The 16,907-nt window shown below is 45.9% G+C and overlaps 1 protein-coding gene across 1 annotated transcript in view; it reads right to left on the bottom strand.

Moving 5' to 3' along the window:
- dnajc15 (DnaJ (Hsp40) homolog, subfamily C, member 15) overlaps positions 1 to 16,907 on the bottom strand; it is a 44,167-nt gene that overhangs the window by 26,482 nt on the left and 778 nt on the right. Inside the window, exon 2 of the mRNA XM_038802620.1 lies at positions 7,135 to 7,186. Within this exon, the coding sequence (XP_038658548.1) occupies positions 7,135 to 7,186 (52 nt within the window). The remainder of the gene's footprint in view (positions 1 to 7,134; positions 7,187 to 16,907) is intronic.

The following is a 16,907-nucleotide window of genomic DNA, read 5'->3' as shown; positions in this document are numbered from 1 at the left end:
ACAATTTTCTTTATTTTCTTTCCGTACTCATCCATGTAAAGGCTGCTTTGCTTCTTACCCAACAGGCTATATCACAACATAACACCCAACACAACAATATTCTGCCCTTGGTCAAGTCTTCAGGCAAACATATTGAAGAATATTCAAGAATAAAACAGAACATGTTGTATAAACTCAACAGGTCTGGCAGCATTTGTGGAGAAATGCAGTTAATGTCTTGAGAAAATATGACCATTCTAGAGAACTCGGTTTTTTCTATTTTCATTTCAGATTTCCAGTATTTTGCTAGTATTTTAGAGGAATATTATAAGTGGGGTTTTTTTGCATCTTTGTGTGCACCAAGCTGAAAGATGTTATTGCTGACAAACTGAACTCTTCCCATCTTAGGCACTCAAAATTGGCATTAAGCATTCCCAGGTTTGATCAAGTAAAGATCTGTAATGTTTAATCTCAGAAACCATGACCTAATTTTGCTAGCATGACATGTCTTCCTATGTTCCACACCCAGCCATCCTGTGGTCTGTCTGAGTGAGGGACCCAAATAAGGAAATTAGACACCAAATGGAGACTATCCAAACGTAGCTCATATAGCAGAGGGCAGCAGAGCAGAGCTACTGATCAGCTGTTCTGGGGAAATTTGCATACGTGCAGTGCGGTCAGCCTAAGTTGAAGGTGGTTTGTGGAGGGGCTGTTGGCAAGTGACAGTTAAACCCGAAACACTTTGTGAGTGTTTCCCACCCTACCTCCTCCTCTAACCAACCCCCCCCACCCCACGGTGGTTGGGAAGCGGGAGCAGGGGCCTGTCGTGAAGGTGAGTGAGTGCCTTTAAATTTGCTTAACTTTCAGCGGGAGCAGGGTTTGAGGTAATATCAGGTAAGCTCTTTTTTTCTTTTCCTTGTTTTTTTTAAAATCTAGAGGTGATGTCAGGGAAGGCAGTACAATGCTCCTCCTGCAGAATGTTTGAGGTGAGGGACGCCGTCAGTGTCCCTGCTGATTTCATCTGTGGCAAGTGCACCCAACTCCAGCTCCTCAAAAACCGTGTTAGGGACCTGGAGCTTGAGCTGGATGAACTTCGGATCAATCGGGAGGCAGAGGGGGTCATAGATAGGAGCTTCAGGGAAGTAGTTACACCAAAGACTGGAGATAGATGGGTAACTGTAAGAGGGACTGGGAAGAAGCAGTCAGTGCAGGGACCCCCTGCGGTCGTTCCCCTGAGTAACAAGTATACCGTTTTGGATACTTGTGGGGGGGGGGACTTGCCTCTGGCACGGAGTCTGTCCCTGTTGCTCAGAAGGGAAGGGGGGAAAGGAGTAGAACATTAGTAATTGGGGACTCAATAGTCAGGGGCACAGATAGGAGATTTTGTGGGAGCGAGAGAGACTCACGTTTGGTATGTTGCCTCCCAGGTGCAAGGGTACATGATGTCTCGGATCGTGTTTTCCGGGTCCTTAAGGGGGAGGGGGAGCAGCCCCAAGTCGTAGTCCACATTGGCACTAACGACATAGGTAGGAAAGGGGACAAGGATGTCAGGCAGGCCTTTAGGGAGCTAGGATGGAAGCTCAGAGCGAGAACAAACAGAGTTGTTATCTCTGGGTTGTTGCCCGTGCCACGTGATAGTGAGATGAGGAATAGGGAGAGAGACAGCAATTAAACACGTGGCTACAGGGATGGTGCAGGCGGGAGGGATTCAGATTTCTGGATAACTGGGGCTCTTTCTGGGGAAGGTGGGACCTCTATAGACAGGATGGTCTACATCTGAACCCGAGGGGCACCAATATCCTGGGGGGGGAGATTTGTTAGTGCTCTTTGGGGGGGTTTAAACTAATTCAGCAGGGGCATGGGAACCTGGATTGTAGTTTTGGGGTACGGGAGATTGAGAGTATAGAGGTCAGGAGCACAGATTTGACTTCGCAGGAGGGTACCAGTGTTCAGGTAGGTGGTTTGAAGTGTGTCTACTTCAATGCCAGGATTATACGAAATAAGGTAGGGGAACTGGCAGCATGGGTTGGTACCTGGGACTTCGATGTTGTGGCCATTTCAGAGACATGGATAGAGCAGGGACAGGAATGGTTGTTGCAGGTTCCGGGGTTTAGGTGTTTTAGTAAGCTCAGAGAAGGGGGCAAAAGAGGGGGAGGTGTGGCGCTGCTAGTCAAGGACAGTATTACAGTGGCGGAAAGGATGCTAGATGGGGACTCTTCTTCTGAGGTAGTATGGGCTGAGGTTAGAAACAGGAAAGGAGAGGTCACCCTGTTGGGAGTTTTCTATAGGCCACCTAATAGTTCTAGGGATGTAGAGGAAAGGATGGCGAAGATGATTCTGGAAAAGAGCGAAAGTAACAGGGTAGTTGTTATGGGAGACTTTAACTTTCCAAATATTGACTGGAAAAGATATAGTTCGAGTACATTAGATGGGTCATTCTTTGTACAATGTGTGCAGGAGGGTTTCATGACACAATATGTTGACAGGCCAACAAGAGGCGAGGCCACACTGGATTAGGTTTTGGGTAATGAACCAGGCCAGGTGTTAGATCTGGAGGTAGGTGAGCACTTTGGAAACAGTGACCACAATTCGGTGACCTTTACGTTAGTGATGGAAAGGGATAAGTATACCCCGCAGGGCAAGAGTTATAGCTGGGGGAAGGGCAATTATGATGCCATTAGACATGACTTAGGATGTGTTGGTTGGAGAAGTAGGCTGCAAGGGTTGGGCACACTGGATATGTGGAGCTTGTTCAAGGAACAGCTATTGCATGTTCTTGATAAGTACGTACCAGTCAGGCAGGGAGGAAGGGGTCGAGCGAGGGAACCGTGGTTTACCAAAGAAGTGGAATCACTTGTTAAGAGGAAGAAGGAGGCCTATGTGAAGATGAGGCGTGAAGTTTCAGTTGGGGCGTTTGATAGTTACAAGGAAGCGAGGAAGGATCTAAAGAGAGAGCTGAGACGAGCAAGGAAGGGACATGAGAAGTCTTTGGCAGGTAGGATCAAGGAAAACCCAAAAGCTTTCTATAGGTATGTCAGGAATAAAAGAATGACTAGGGTAAGAGTAGGGCCAGTCAAGGACAGTGGTGGGAAGTTGTGTGTGGAGGCTGAGGAGATAAGCGAGATACTAAATGAATACTTTTCGTCAGTATTCACTCAAGAAAAAGATAATATTGTGGAGGAGAATGCTGAGACCCAGGCTATTAAATTAGATGGCATTGAGGTGCGTAGGGAAGAAGTGTTGGCAATTCTGGACAAGGTGAAAATAGATAAGTCCTCGGGGCCGGATGGGATTTATCCTAGGATTCTCTGGGAAGCCAGGGAAGAGATTGCTGAGCCTTTGGCTTTGATTTTTAGGTCATCATTGGCTACAGGAACAGTGCCAGAGGACTGGAGGATAGCAAATGTGGTCCCTTTGTTCAAGAAGGGGAGTAGAGATAACCCCGGTAACTATAGGCCGGTGAGCCTAACGTCTGTGGTGGGTAAAGTCTTGGAGAGGATTATAAAAGATACGATTTATAATCATCTAGATAGGAATAATATGATTAGGGATAGTCAGCATGGTTTTGTGAAGGGTAGGTCATGCCTCACAAACCTTATCGAGTTCTTTGAGAAGGTGACTGAACAGGTAGACGAGGGTAGAGCAGTTGATGTGGTATATATGGATTTCAGTAAAGCGTTTGATAAGGTTCCCCACGGTCGGCTATTTCAGAAAATATGGAGGCTGGGGATTGAGGGTGATTTAGAGATGTGGATCAGAAATTGGCTAGTTGAAAGAAGACAGAGAGTGGTAGTTGATGGGAAATGTTCAGAATGGAGTTCAGTTACGAGTGGTGTACCACAAGGATCTGTTCTGGGGCCATTGCTGTTTGTCATTTTTATAAATGACCTAGAGGAGGGCGCAGAAGGATGGGTGAGTAAATTTGCAGACGACACTAAAGTCGGTGGAGTTGTAGACAGTGCGGAAGGATGTTGCAGGTTACAGAGGGACATAGATAAGCTGCAGAGCTGGGCTGAGAGGTGGCAAATGGAGTTTAATGTGGAGAAGTGTGAGGTGATTCACTTTGGAAAGAATAACAGGAATGCGGAATATTTGGCTAATGGTAAAATTCTTGGTAGTGTGGATGAGCAGAGGGATCTCGGTGTCCATGTATATAGATCCCTGAAAGTTGCCACCCAGGTTGATAGGGTTGTGAAGAAGGCCTATGGTGTGTTGGCCTTTATTAGTAGAGGGATTGAGTTCCGGAGCCATGAGGTCATGTTGCAGTTGTACAAAACTCTAGTACGGCCGCATTTAGAGTATTGCGTACAGTTCTGGTCGCCTCATTATAGGAAGGACGTGGAAGCTTTGGAACGGGTGCAGAGGAGATTTACCAGGATGTTGCCTGGTATGGAGGGAAAATCTTATGAGGAAAGGCTGATGGACTTGAGGTTGTTTTCGTTAGAGAGAAGAAGGTTAAGAGGTGACTTAATAGAGGCATACAAAATGATCAGAGGGTTAGATAGGGTGGACAGCGAGAGCCTTCTCCCGCGGATGGAGGTGGCTAGCACGAGGGGACATAGCCTTAAATTGAGGGGTAATAGATATAGGACAGAGGTCAGAGGTGGGTTTTTTACGCAAAGAGTGGTGAGGCCGTGGAATGCCCTACCTGCAACAGTAGTGAACTCGCCAACATTGAGGGCATTTAAAAATTTATTGGATAAGCATATGGATGATAAGGGCATAGTGTAGGTTAGATGGCCTTTAGTTTTTTTCCATGTCGGTGCAACATCGAGGGCCGAAGGGCCTGTACTGCGCTGTATCGTTCTATGTTCTATAGAGAGCACTTACAGTCTCAGGACTTCACCCGAGGCTTGATTCAGCTTATACCAAACAGACAGTGAAATCTCCGGTGCCAGAGGAACAGTTCACTCACCCCGGAAATTTTTAGAAAAATATATTTTTATTAAGTTTTAAGATTTTATACATAAATTAGTCAAACAATAAAACATAAATCAACAATCTTAACAAACCATACCAAGAAAACCCCACCCCAACGATATAATCACCCCTTCTCTCCAATAGAACATCCCTCCAACGGCTAACAGTGACCAGATCCTTGAAATGCAATATAATGGACGCCATTCTGGTTAGCACTGCAGTCTAACGGTGCCGAGGACCCAGGTTCAATCCTGGCCCCGGGTCACTGTCCGTGTGGAGTTTGCACATTCTCCCATGTATGTGTGGGTCTTACCCCCACAACCCCAAAAGATATGCTGGGTAGGTGGATTGGCCATGCTAAAATTGGCCCTTAATTAGAAAAAAAATAATTGGGTACGTTAAAATTTTAAAAATAAATAAATGGACGCCATCTTCGATAGAAACTATTAATCGCCCCTTACCTTGAACTTATTCAGCTCAAGATGCAAAAAACTCCATCAAGTCACCCAGTCATACTGGGGAGTGAGGGGTGAATAAGGTTGAAAAATTACGAAGGTGGGGTGTGTTGGCATCGGGGGAGGCTGGGAGCTTGTAGTTTCTGTTCATGTTGATGTTTAGTCTTCTGATATTTCCATGTATATATGTAAAATGCCTTGAATAATAATGTTTAGGAAACAAAGCAGGTCAAACAGCACTTGCAGCTTCTTCCTGCATGCCCAAAGCTCTGACATAGGATCATTTGCATATTCCCTATCCACAACCAAAGATCTCATCCACCAACTCCTGGCATTCCTGCCTTGCCTGCCTATTTATATCAGCCGTGTATGAAATTATCTCCCCGCTGATCACCGCCTTCAACACCTCCCACAACATAGAGAGCAAGACCTCCCCATTTTCATTCCATTCCACATAGTCCCGAACACAGATCCCGAGGTCAGCTAGCAACTCGCGTCTAACCGTCACCCTGTATGCTTTGCCTGACCCGCCTCAAGTTTCAACTCCACCCAATACGACGCACCCGGAATATTTTTATGCATTGCGGCACACAAAAGCAGCACAGACAAGCATTCACCAACTCCTGTGGTCATGGAATACACTCATGATGGAGAAGGAATTACTACCAATTTTTTCCCCAAATGGGATCATGGCAATAAATCCATGCAATCTTAAAAGAGACTCTTTCCCCCATCCAATGACTGAAGGTCCCCTCCAGACAGGAAAGGAGCCTTGTGATTGGAGTAATTTAAAAATTATTCCAAGCATTTCTTTCAAACTTTGCAAACAAATGCAAAAATAGCAACTTAGTTTCAAACATATATTTCATAGATATATCTAGAAGTAGTTTTTCACGTCTCAATAGAAACCTCTATCCAGTCAGTCAACAAAAAACAGGCAAGAAAGCTTATTCTCCCAAAGGCAAATATTTCCTTGAATTGGATCCTCCAAGCTTTTCCACAGATATAAAAATGGAGTGAAAAATAAATGATCTAAATGAAAGATCATGTTGAATGCACAGAAGATGAATCCATTCCACTCAATTAGAGTAATTACATCACGCATATTAGCTGTCAGGTTGGAGTCATCTATTCTGTTGCATAAGTGGACTAAAACCACTAACCCTAAACACTTAAGAGAGACTATGACACTTTGCCTTTGAGTCTACATATGATAAGGTGATAGTTTTATTGGAATATTAACAAGATCGGTCATCCAGTGTTTGCAATTTAGACTCACAAGGAAAAAGTAAGAATGGAAGCTTGCGGCATTGGAAAATAGCACGTTCAATGAGCAGCCATAGATGGCAGAGTAGTCAAGATGGAAATGTCACAAAGGAAGAAATGGAGGTCAGTTCAGAGAAAATATAAACCACAACAGAAACATTCTGGGAACACTCAGCACGTCAGGCAACATCTTGTTGGTGTGGAGGGCTTGGGGCCGCCAAACACGGGGATGTGTGGGTGAGCGACCTCGCAGAATTCCTCAGGATGGAAAAAAAAATCAAGTTTGCCTTGCGAGGGTCTGTGGAGGGTTTTGCCTGGAGATGGAAAGGTTTTAGTTGTGTTTGATGATATATAAAATACCATATAAAAAGATTTTTTAAAATAAATAAATAAAAGTACGTATGAGCTCTTTTGGGAAGCTTTGAAGGGATGTATAAATGTAAGCCTTTGTTTCTTTCAGAACAGCGAAAGGACCGCAGCAGTTTAAGGACCGCAGAGGTGCAAAGTGCCTTACCTGCAAATGCTGCAGCTGCAACACCAAGTCCAACTGCTATTAGCGTTCTACCCTGTGAATGGAATGAAAAATCTTTGTTCAGCAAAATGCAATTTCAAATAGGCAATTACAAATAAACAGAGCAGCATACCTCTTGTACCCTTGTGAAACTGTATCTTCATTTTGCAAAACAGGAATGCACAATCACATATCAGGTATGGGATCATGGCAATAAATGACATGCCTTATAGCGGGGGTGATGGAGAACTAGGAATGCTAGGAATGTTGATAATGGGGATTGGGTGATAGTAATGCCATTGAATGTCAAGAAGAGGCTACCTCATTTACAGCCATATTCTGTGTTGGCAATTTTAGATTATATGCAAATTAATAGGAACTTGGATTTATAAGTAGCCCAGAGGTAGGCACCAGTAAAGAACATAGCAATTGCTGGAATCATTTTCAGAGGAGGCTTAGTAGATTGATTCCAAAGGTATGGGGTTTGTCGTATGAGGAGAGATTGAACAGTTTCCGCCTATACGCTCTAGAGTTTAGAAGAATGACGGGAGATCTAATTCAGGTATACAAGATGCTAAAGGTACGGATAAAATAGCTGTGGAGCTGATGCTTCCTCTTGTGGGGCATTCTAAATTGGGGTCGTAATCTTAGAATAAGAGGTAGCAAATTTAAAACAGATTTGAGGAAAAGCTACTTCTCCCAAAGGGTTGTGAATCTGTGGAATTCATTACCCAGAGTATGGTGGATACAGGGATAGTGAGTAAATTTAAGGAGGAGTTAGACAGATTTTTAATTGGTAATGGGTTGAAGGGTTATGGAGAATGGGCAGGACCGTGGAATTGAGGCCAGGATGGGATCAGCCATGATCATATTGAGTGTGTTAGGCTCAGGAGGTTAAATTGCCTACTCCTGCTCCTAGGTCATGTGTTGTCGGGAGGAGATGCTCTGGCTGATTTCGCAATCAGCTCTTGGTCTGTAACATTGTAGGTAGCAGATGAGGAACATATCAGCCATGATAGAATGGCGGAGCAGACTCGATGGGCCAAATGACCTAATTCTGCTCCTATATAGATTATAGATCATAGAATTTACAGTGCAGAAGGAGGCCATTCAGCCCATCGAGTCTGCACCGGCCCATAGAAAGATCACGCTAAGCCCACACCTCCACCCTATCCCCATAACCCAGTAACTCTTATGAACTTTGCAAAACGTCTGGAATTAAATCCAGCTGCCTTAATTCAGTGGTTATGTATTGAAAGGCTAACACTGCCCTTATTGTCTTGCAGCTTCAGGCTCTCAGTAACTTGGAGCTAGCTTTGTTTAATTTCATACAGGGACTCAAGTGGTTAGCAACACTAGAAGCAGTGCTGCTCTAGTATCGCAACAGAGGTTATTGGTACCAGCAGGCATATTCATGTTAAAATGAGGAAAAATCTAATGATAATGGCGGTGTCAATAAGGGTGTTGCTACTAAACCTAGCTTCTTATATTCCAACTCTAATACCAAAGCGGCAACCACCAACTCTCATCCCTAACCAAAAACCCTAATCACAAAGCTTTGACTTAACATAGGAATTAGGAGCAGGGGTGGATCACTCAGCCCCTCAAGCCTGCTCTGCAATTCAATAAGATCATGGCTGATCTGACTGCAAGGTCAACTCCACATTCCTGCCTACCTCTAATAACCTTTCACCCCATGCTTATGAAGGAGCCAATATTCAGACTCTGCTTCACTGCCTTTTGAGGCAGAGTTCCAAAGACCCACGCCTCAGAGAAAATAATTCTCCTTGTTTGTTTTAAATTGACGACCTCTTATTTCTAAAGTGACCCCTAGTTCTAGATTTTCCCACAAGAGGAAACATCCTCACATCCACTTTGTCAAGACCCCTCAAAATCTCTAACCCAAGATCACACTGTAAACACTAATGAAAGAGTTCCTGTCCTGACCTCAGGACCTCTCAAACCACTTTATTAACCAATGAAGCACAATATTGGTCAGGGCAGGTAATACCATTCCTCTGCTCATCTTCTAGATTGTGCCATCCTTTTACATCCACCCAAGAGGGATAGTATTCCCTCATACTCTTGACGTGCCTTATCGGTGCCTTCGAGGGTGGAAATGGCCTCATCTCATCTGAAAGTATGCAACTCCAACAATACAGTCTCTTAGTATTACACTGAAGTATCGGGCTAGATTTAAGCCTGCGCTAAGTCAAGCTTCACAAGTAGGAGTTAAACCTACAACCTTCTGACTCAACTCTAAGAATGCAATCAAATTTGGGTGGCACAGTGATCATCACTGCTGCCTCATGACGGCGAGGACCCGGGTTCAAACCCAGCCCCGGGTTATTGTCTGTGTGGAGTTTGCACATTCTCCCCATGTCCACATGGGTCTCACCCCACAACCCAAAGATGATCATAGGTAGAAAGAGGGGTGAGGTCCTGCAGCAAGAATTTAGAGAGCTGGGTAGCAGATCGAAAAGCAGATCTCAAAGGTTATAATCTCTGGATTACTCCCAGTGCTACATGCAGGAATGGGAGGATAGTGCAGATCAATGTGGAAAGGTGGTGGTTTAAACCAATTTAGCAGGGGGATTGGTTAAAGAGTGATGGTACAGTAGGGGGTGATGCACAGCCAAATATAGAAATTACTAAGTTAGTCGAGAAGGCAGGGCATAGATGGGCATGTTAAGGCACAAGGGAGGGCAGCACAATGGTTAGTATCAGGTTCAATGTTTGCCTTAGGTGACTGTCTTGTGTGGAGTTTGAACGCCCTCCCATGTCTGCATGGGTTTCCTCTGGATGCTACATAGAGTAAGGGAGTGAGTCTAGGTAGAGTGCTCTTTCGTAGGGTCGGCGCAGACTCGATGGGCCAAATGGCCTCCTTCTGCACTGTAGGGATTCTATGGAATATGGCATGGCTGGGTGGAATTTATTTTATTGCAAGGAGTCTTATGGGTAAGGCAGCTGAATTGTGGGCATTGATTAACACATGGGAGGATGCAATTTGATCAAGGAGTCAATTACTGAAGTGAAGAAGGATGATATATCCAAGCAGTCTTATATGGGTGGAACTTACAAACAAAAAGAGGACAATTACATTGCTGGAAGTGTACTATACTCCCCCATTTAGTCAGGGAGACATAGAAGAGCTGATATGTAGAAATCTCAGAGAAGTGTAAAAATAATAGGGTAATAGAAACAGGGGATTTCAACTTCCTCAGCCTTAATTGGGATAGGCAGTGAAGAAAGAGGAGAGCTTAGAGGGGGTGGACTTCTTAAAGTGCATCCAGGAGAGCATTTTGAACCAGCATGTAGAAAGTCCAGCTTGTAGAAAGTCCTATAAGAACGGGCAGGTACTGAACCTAATTTTAGGGAATAAAGCCGGGCAGGTGGTAGAGGTGTCAGTGGTGGAGCATTTCCGTGATAGTGACCATAACTTGGTATGTTTCAATTGTGCAAAAGGGCAAAGAAAGAACGGAAATAAAGGTTCTGAATTGGGAGAAGGCCGATTTTGATAGGATAAGACAGGATCTGGCCAAAGTGGACTGGGAACAGCTACTTGTAGGAAAATCCACATCAGAGCAGTGGGAGTCATTCGAAAAGGAAATAGAGGGAGTACAGGGCCAACATGTTCCAGAGAACCCTGGATGTCAAGGGATATACAGGATTGGGTAAGGAATAAAAGGGAGGCTTCTGGCAGATACAGGGGTCTCAAAACTTTGGCTGCCCAAGAGGAGTATAGAAAGTGCAGGGGGTACTTTAAAAATAAATTAGGAGAGTAAAGAGAGCGTGAAAAACACTGGCGGGCCAAATAAAGGAACATCCCAAGGTGTTTTACAAGTATATTAAGTGCAAGAGGGTAAACAGGGATAGAGTAGGGTCCATTGGAGGCCAAAGTGGTAATGCCTGTGTGAAACTGAAAAATGTAGGTGAGGTATATAATGAGTATTTTGCACCTGTGTTAACGAAGGAGAAGGATGATATAGGTATAGAAAGCAGGAAAGCCATCTGTAATATAATTGAACAGATTAGCACTGAGAGGAAGTGTTAGTGGTTTTAGCGGTTAAAAGTGGAAAAATCCCCAGGCTCAGATGAGATTTATCCAGGCTGCTGTGTGAGACAAGGGAGAAGATTGCAGGGGTGCTGACACAAATGTTCAAATCCTCTCTCGCCACAAGAGAGCTGCCAGAGGACTGGAAGACAGCTAATGTGGTACCACTATTCAAGACGGGAAGTATGGAAAAAACAGGTAATTACAGGTCAGTGAGTCTAAAATCAGAGGTAGGGAAATTATTAGGAAAATAAAACCTCGCCATCAAATTTGATTGAATTTTTCGAGTAGGTGACTCAAAATAATAATAATAATCTTTCTTCGTGTCAAAAGTAGGCTTACACTGCAATGAAGTTACTGTGAAAATCCCCTAGTCGCCACACGATGGCGCCAGTTCAGGTACACTGAAGGAGAATTCAGAATGTCCAAATCACCCAACAGCACGTCTTTCTGGACTTGTGGGAGGAAACCGGAGCACCAGGAGGAAACCCACGCAGACACAGGTAGAACGTGCAGACTCCGCACAGACAGTGATCCAAGCTAGGAATCAAACCTGGGACCCTGGTGCTGTGAAGCCACAGTGCTAACCCACTGTGCTACCGTGCCACCTGTAGGTGTGTGGATGAGGGCACTGCAGTTGTTGCAGTCTACATGGACTTCAGTAAATTTTTTGACAAGGCCCAAATGGGAGACTGATGAAGAAAAGCCCATGAGATCCAGGGCAATTTGATAAATTGGATCCAAAATTGGCTTAGTGGCAGGAGGAAGAGAGTGATGGTCAAAGGTTGTTTTTGTGACTGAAAGCCTGTGTCCAGTGGTGTACCACAGAGACTGGTGCTGGGTCACTTGCTGCTTGTAGTGTACATTAAAGGCTAAGACGTGAATGTGGGAGGTATGATCAGTAAGTTCGCAGGTGATACAAAAATTGGTGGTGTGGTAAACAGCAAGGAGAAAACCCTTAAGAGTACAGGACGATATAGGCAGGCTGGTCAGATGGGCAGAACAGTGGCAAATGGAATTCAGCCCTGAAAAGTGTGAAGTGATGCATTTTGAGTGTTCTAACAAGGGAAGGGAATACACAATCAACAGTAGGACGCTAGGAAGTACCAGAGGGACCTTGGGGTGCAAGTCCAAAGATCCCTAAAGACAAGGGAAAAAAATATTCCCGCACCTCAACCAACACCAAGGCGAAAGGAGATGCTGAACAACTGTCACTCCAGAGGCCGTGTAGAAACATAAAGTGGAAAAAGCCAGAAGCAAATGACTGAGCCAGCATACAGATGAGGCGACAAAACACGGGTCTCGCTGGAGCGAGAAGAATCGACCCACCGCACAAGGAGCCCCACCCTCACCAGGGGCTGGAGGATGTTTCTCTCAAGGGAACATAGAGAGGGGATGAAGACCGATATCCAGGCTCTGGTCAGGGTGGCGGTCACGGAAGCTCTGGCGACCATGCGACCATGCAAGTGGCCTCAGATAAGGCGGAGAGGCGATTGGAAGCCCAGTAAAGCACCATAAAGGAGCCCGAGAAGGCCTCAACAGACCAGGGCGATTGGATTGCTGTCCTGGTAAAGGAAATATCAAGGTTGGTCACGACACAGGGGAACCTGAAAGGAAGGATTGAGGACCAGGAAAACCGATCGAGGTGCCAAAACCTATGATTGTGGGCCTGCCAGAAGAGATTGAAGGTAGGAATCCCACAGACCATGTGACCCAAATGCTGGGCAATTTGGTGGGAATGGATAGCGTCCCCAACCCACCAGAAATAGACAGAGTTCACTAGTCACATCGTCCAAAACTGGAGAACAACCGAGGGAGATGCACTGGTTCCAAGACCGGGAAAGAATCTTGCGTGGGCAAGGCTAACAAAAAAACTGTAACTGGGAAGGTCACTGAATCAGGATCTACCAAGAAATTGGGGTTGATCTGGCCAAGCTAAACTTTGGGTCACATTCCAACATAGGGAGCACTTAGTCACGGCCTCTACAGACGCAAACAAATTTGTCCTGGACAACGGGTTGGTGAAATAGCAGCAGCAACAGTGATGAAACTTCATCTATTTACTAAATCAATTAACCAACTCGATGAACACTTTGCACAGGACTGCACCGCCTCATTCTGAGGACAGGAGGTGAAACAGAGGAAGGCAACAGCTAGTCGACTCCATACTGGATGTAGATCGGCGATACTCCGAATCCCTGAGTGGAGCTCCTGGCGAAGGGGAAAAATCTACAAATGGACTTTGACCTGCTGTCCACGAGGAAAGCAGTGCACCAACTCCGCCAGGCATGGGGAACCCTGTATGACCACGGAGATAAGGCCAGCCGCCTGCTGGCTCACCAGCTGAGAAAGTCAGCAGCAACGAGCGAAATAGTACATATTAGAGACAACAAGGGCAAACTAGTAGCAGAGCCGGAAAAGGTCAACAAAGCATTTGAGACCTTCTACTGGTGGCTGTACACCTCCGGGTCCCTGCAGGGGACTTGGGGATGAAACAGTTCCTCAATGGGGGAAGGACAGAAAACGGTGGCTGGAAGCACCACTAGAACTGGGAGACGTCATGGAGAGTATTAACTCTACGTAGGCGTGGAAGGTACCAGTACCAGAAGGATTCCCAACAGACTTCTACAAAAGATTTGCGACAGTGTTGACCCTGCATCTGTGGAGATGTTCACAGACTCGCTGGCGAGGGGCACCCTGCTGCCTACGCTGGCATAAGCCTCAATTTCAGTGATACCCAAGAAAGACAAAGACCCAACAAAATGCGAGTCCTACAGACAAATTTTGTTGTTAAATGTGGACGTGAAAATACTGGCCAAGATCCTAGCCAGGTGATTAGAAGACTGCGTACCAGAGTTGGTAGCAGAAGACCAAACAGGCCTTGTCAAGGGTAGACGGCTAACATTGAACATCAGGCGCCTGCTGCATGTGATCCTGACTCCATTCGGGGAGAGAAAACCTGAGGTGATCATCTTCCTGGATGCAAAAAAGGCCTTCGACAGAGTCAAATGGAAGTACCTCATAGAGGTACTGGAGCAGTCCAGACTTGGATCAGGGCTCCTCACTTGGTTGAAACTCCTGTACAATTCTCCCAGACAGAGAGAACAGTGTCTCGCTCTGTTTGGTGACCTGCTCCTCTACATCTCGGACCCACAAAGCAGCATGGAGGGAATCATGGCACTCTTGAGAATTTGGAGCCTTCTCGGGCAACAAACTCAACCTGGGCAAAACTGAGATCTTCTGGGGATACCGCAAGGGCAGAGCTGGAGGGACTACCATTCAAACAGGCTCGACACAAATTCCGCTACCTGGGAATCCAAATCGCCCATGACTAGACAGGGATCCACAAATGGAACCTGACCAATCTGGTGGAGGAATGAAAAAAGGACTTGCAATGGTGGGACACACTCCCACTCTCCCTGGCAGGGAGAGTTCATACGATCAAGATGAACGTACTACCCAGGTTCCTCTTTCCGTTCAGATCCATACCGATCTACATCCCCAAGGACTTCTTCAACTCATTAGAAAAATTGATCATGGTGTTAGTGTGTGTGAGATGTAAGATTGGGGAGTGGGCAGAAACTCAAGGATCCCCAAAAAGGTGCTCCAGAGAATGAGAGCCATGGGTGGCCTAGCACTCCCAAACTACAATATTACCACTGGGCTGCACTGCAACTGCAGAAAGGGTGAAGGGGTAGATAAAAGAACCAAACGCCATGTGGGTACGAATGGAAGTGGGCTCCTGCATGTAGACCTCCCTCTGGGCCCTGGCCACGGGGGCGTTCCCATCCTCACAGAACAATCACTCAACACACCCAGTGGTGACAGCCACACTCTGGTCATAGAACCAACTGCGACAGCACTTTGGACTAACCAAAATGTCCTTTAAGGCCCCTATTTGCAATAACCGCGTATTCACAGCCGCGACAATGGACTCCACTTTCATAAGGTGAAGACAGGATGGAGGGACGCCGAAAGTTAGGGACTTCTACTCAGACAACAGGCTGACAATACTCAAGGAACTAAAAGAGAAGTTCCAGCTGACAGGGAGGAACAAACCAAGATATTTGCAGCTCAAAATCTTTACTTAGGGAAAGAAGGATATACCCATGACCACCGCAACAATCATTGCTAGAGGACCTAGTCGACATGGACATCTGAGGGAAGGGGAACTGTGGCGAATGTATGGGCGCCTAATGGAAAGGGCACACACACTGGATGAGACAAGGGAAAAATGGGAGGACTTGGGGTTTGAAATAGGATGGGGACTCTGGAGCGAAGCACTACATAGGGTCAACTCCACCTCAACTTGCGCAAGGCTAAGCCTAATGTAACTGAAAGTGATACACCAAGCTCAATTAACTAGAACCCGAATGATCACGTGAAGGATAAATGGAAATGGTGCCAAAGAGGCCAGGGCAACCGCACCCACATGTTCTGGTCTTGCCCCAGACTGATCGGGTTCTGGACAGCCTTCTTCAAGGCAATATCCAAGGTGGTGGGGATGAGGGTGGAGCCGTGATGAGACTGGCAGTCTTTGGGGTATTAGAACAGCCAGATCTCTTCATGGTGAGGAGCGCTGACGCCCTTGGCTTTGCCCCTCTAAATCGACTGCCGGAGAATCCTGCTCGACTGGCAATCAGCAGCACCACCCAAAGCTGCATACTGGCTGTCCGACCTATTGGAATTTCTCCATATGGAGAAAGTGAAATTCACCATCCGGGGGTCGGAAGAAGGCTTCCACAAAACTTGGGAGCCATTCACCCAGTTGTTCCAAGATCTGTTTGCCACCAATTGCCAGTAAACCAGAGGGAGCTGAAAGCCATGACACAACAACAAATGCCAACAAAAGAGGAGGGAAGAAAGAAACATAAAGCCCACCCAGACTCAGCAAATAACAAAATACATGGCGTCATTCCAACCAAACAGGGACAAGATATAGGAGCTGAATAGGGAAGAGGGCACGCCAGATGACTAGAGGGGGGGGGGGGGGTCAGAAAGAAAAGGGCAAGAGGAAGGTTGGGGATCCAGCTGGAAGTAAGCACCTACTGGAGTACAGAAAACAAGAAGCCGCAACTGATGTAAATAACAAAAGATAACCGATTTATATATATGGTTCTTTTCCCCTCTTTTTCTTTTCTGTTTGCAATGTATGTTCACGATTGCCTTTGTTTTGTACAGCATAAAAATCCTTAATCAAAACATTTTTCTAAAAAAAAAGAGTAGAGAAGGCTGGGGAGGGCCTGATCGAGGTGTACAAAGTTACGAGGGACATAGATAGGGTAGATAGTAACAACGTTCCCCCTTAAATCGATGGGTCAATAACTGGGGCCACTGATTTAAGGTAAGGGGCAGGAGATTTAGATGGGGTTTGAGGAAAGGCATTTTCACCCAGAGGGTGATTGGAAACTGGAACTCACTGCCTGAAAGGGTGATAGAGGCGGGAACCCTCACAATTTGAATTAGAACAGTACAGCACAGAACAGGCCCTTCGGCCCTCAATGTTGTGCCGAGCAATGATCACCCTACCCAAGCCCACGCATCCACCCTATACCAGTAACCCAACAACCCCCATTAACATTATTTTTTAGGACACTAAGGGCAATTTAGCCTGGCCAATCCACCTAACCCGCACATCTTTGGACTGTGGGAGGAAACCGGAGCACCCGGAGGAAACCCACGCACACACGGGGAGGACGTGCAGACTTTAATATTTAAGAAG

This window comes from Scyliorhinus canicula, chromosome 7, assembly GCF_902713615.1.
Source record: "Scyliorhinus canicula chromosome 7, sScyCan1.1, whole genome shotgun sequence".
In the NCBI taxonomy this organism is placed as follows: Eukaryota; Metazoa; Chordata; class Chondrichthyes; order Carcharhiniformes; family Scyliorhinidae; genus Scyliorhinus; species Scyliorhinus canicula.
This window is presented reverse-complemented; position numbering and strand designations above follow the sequence as displayed.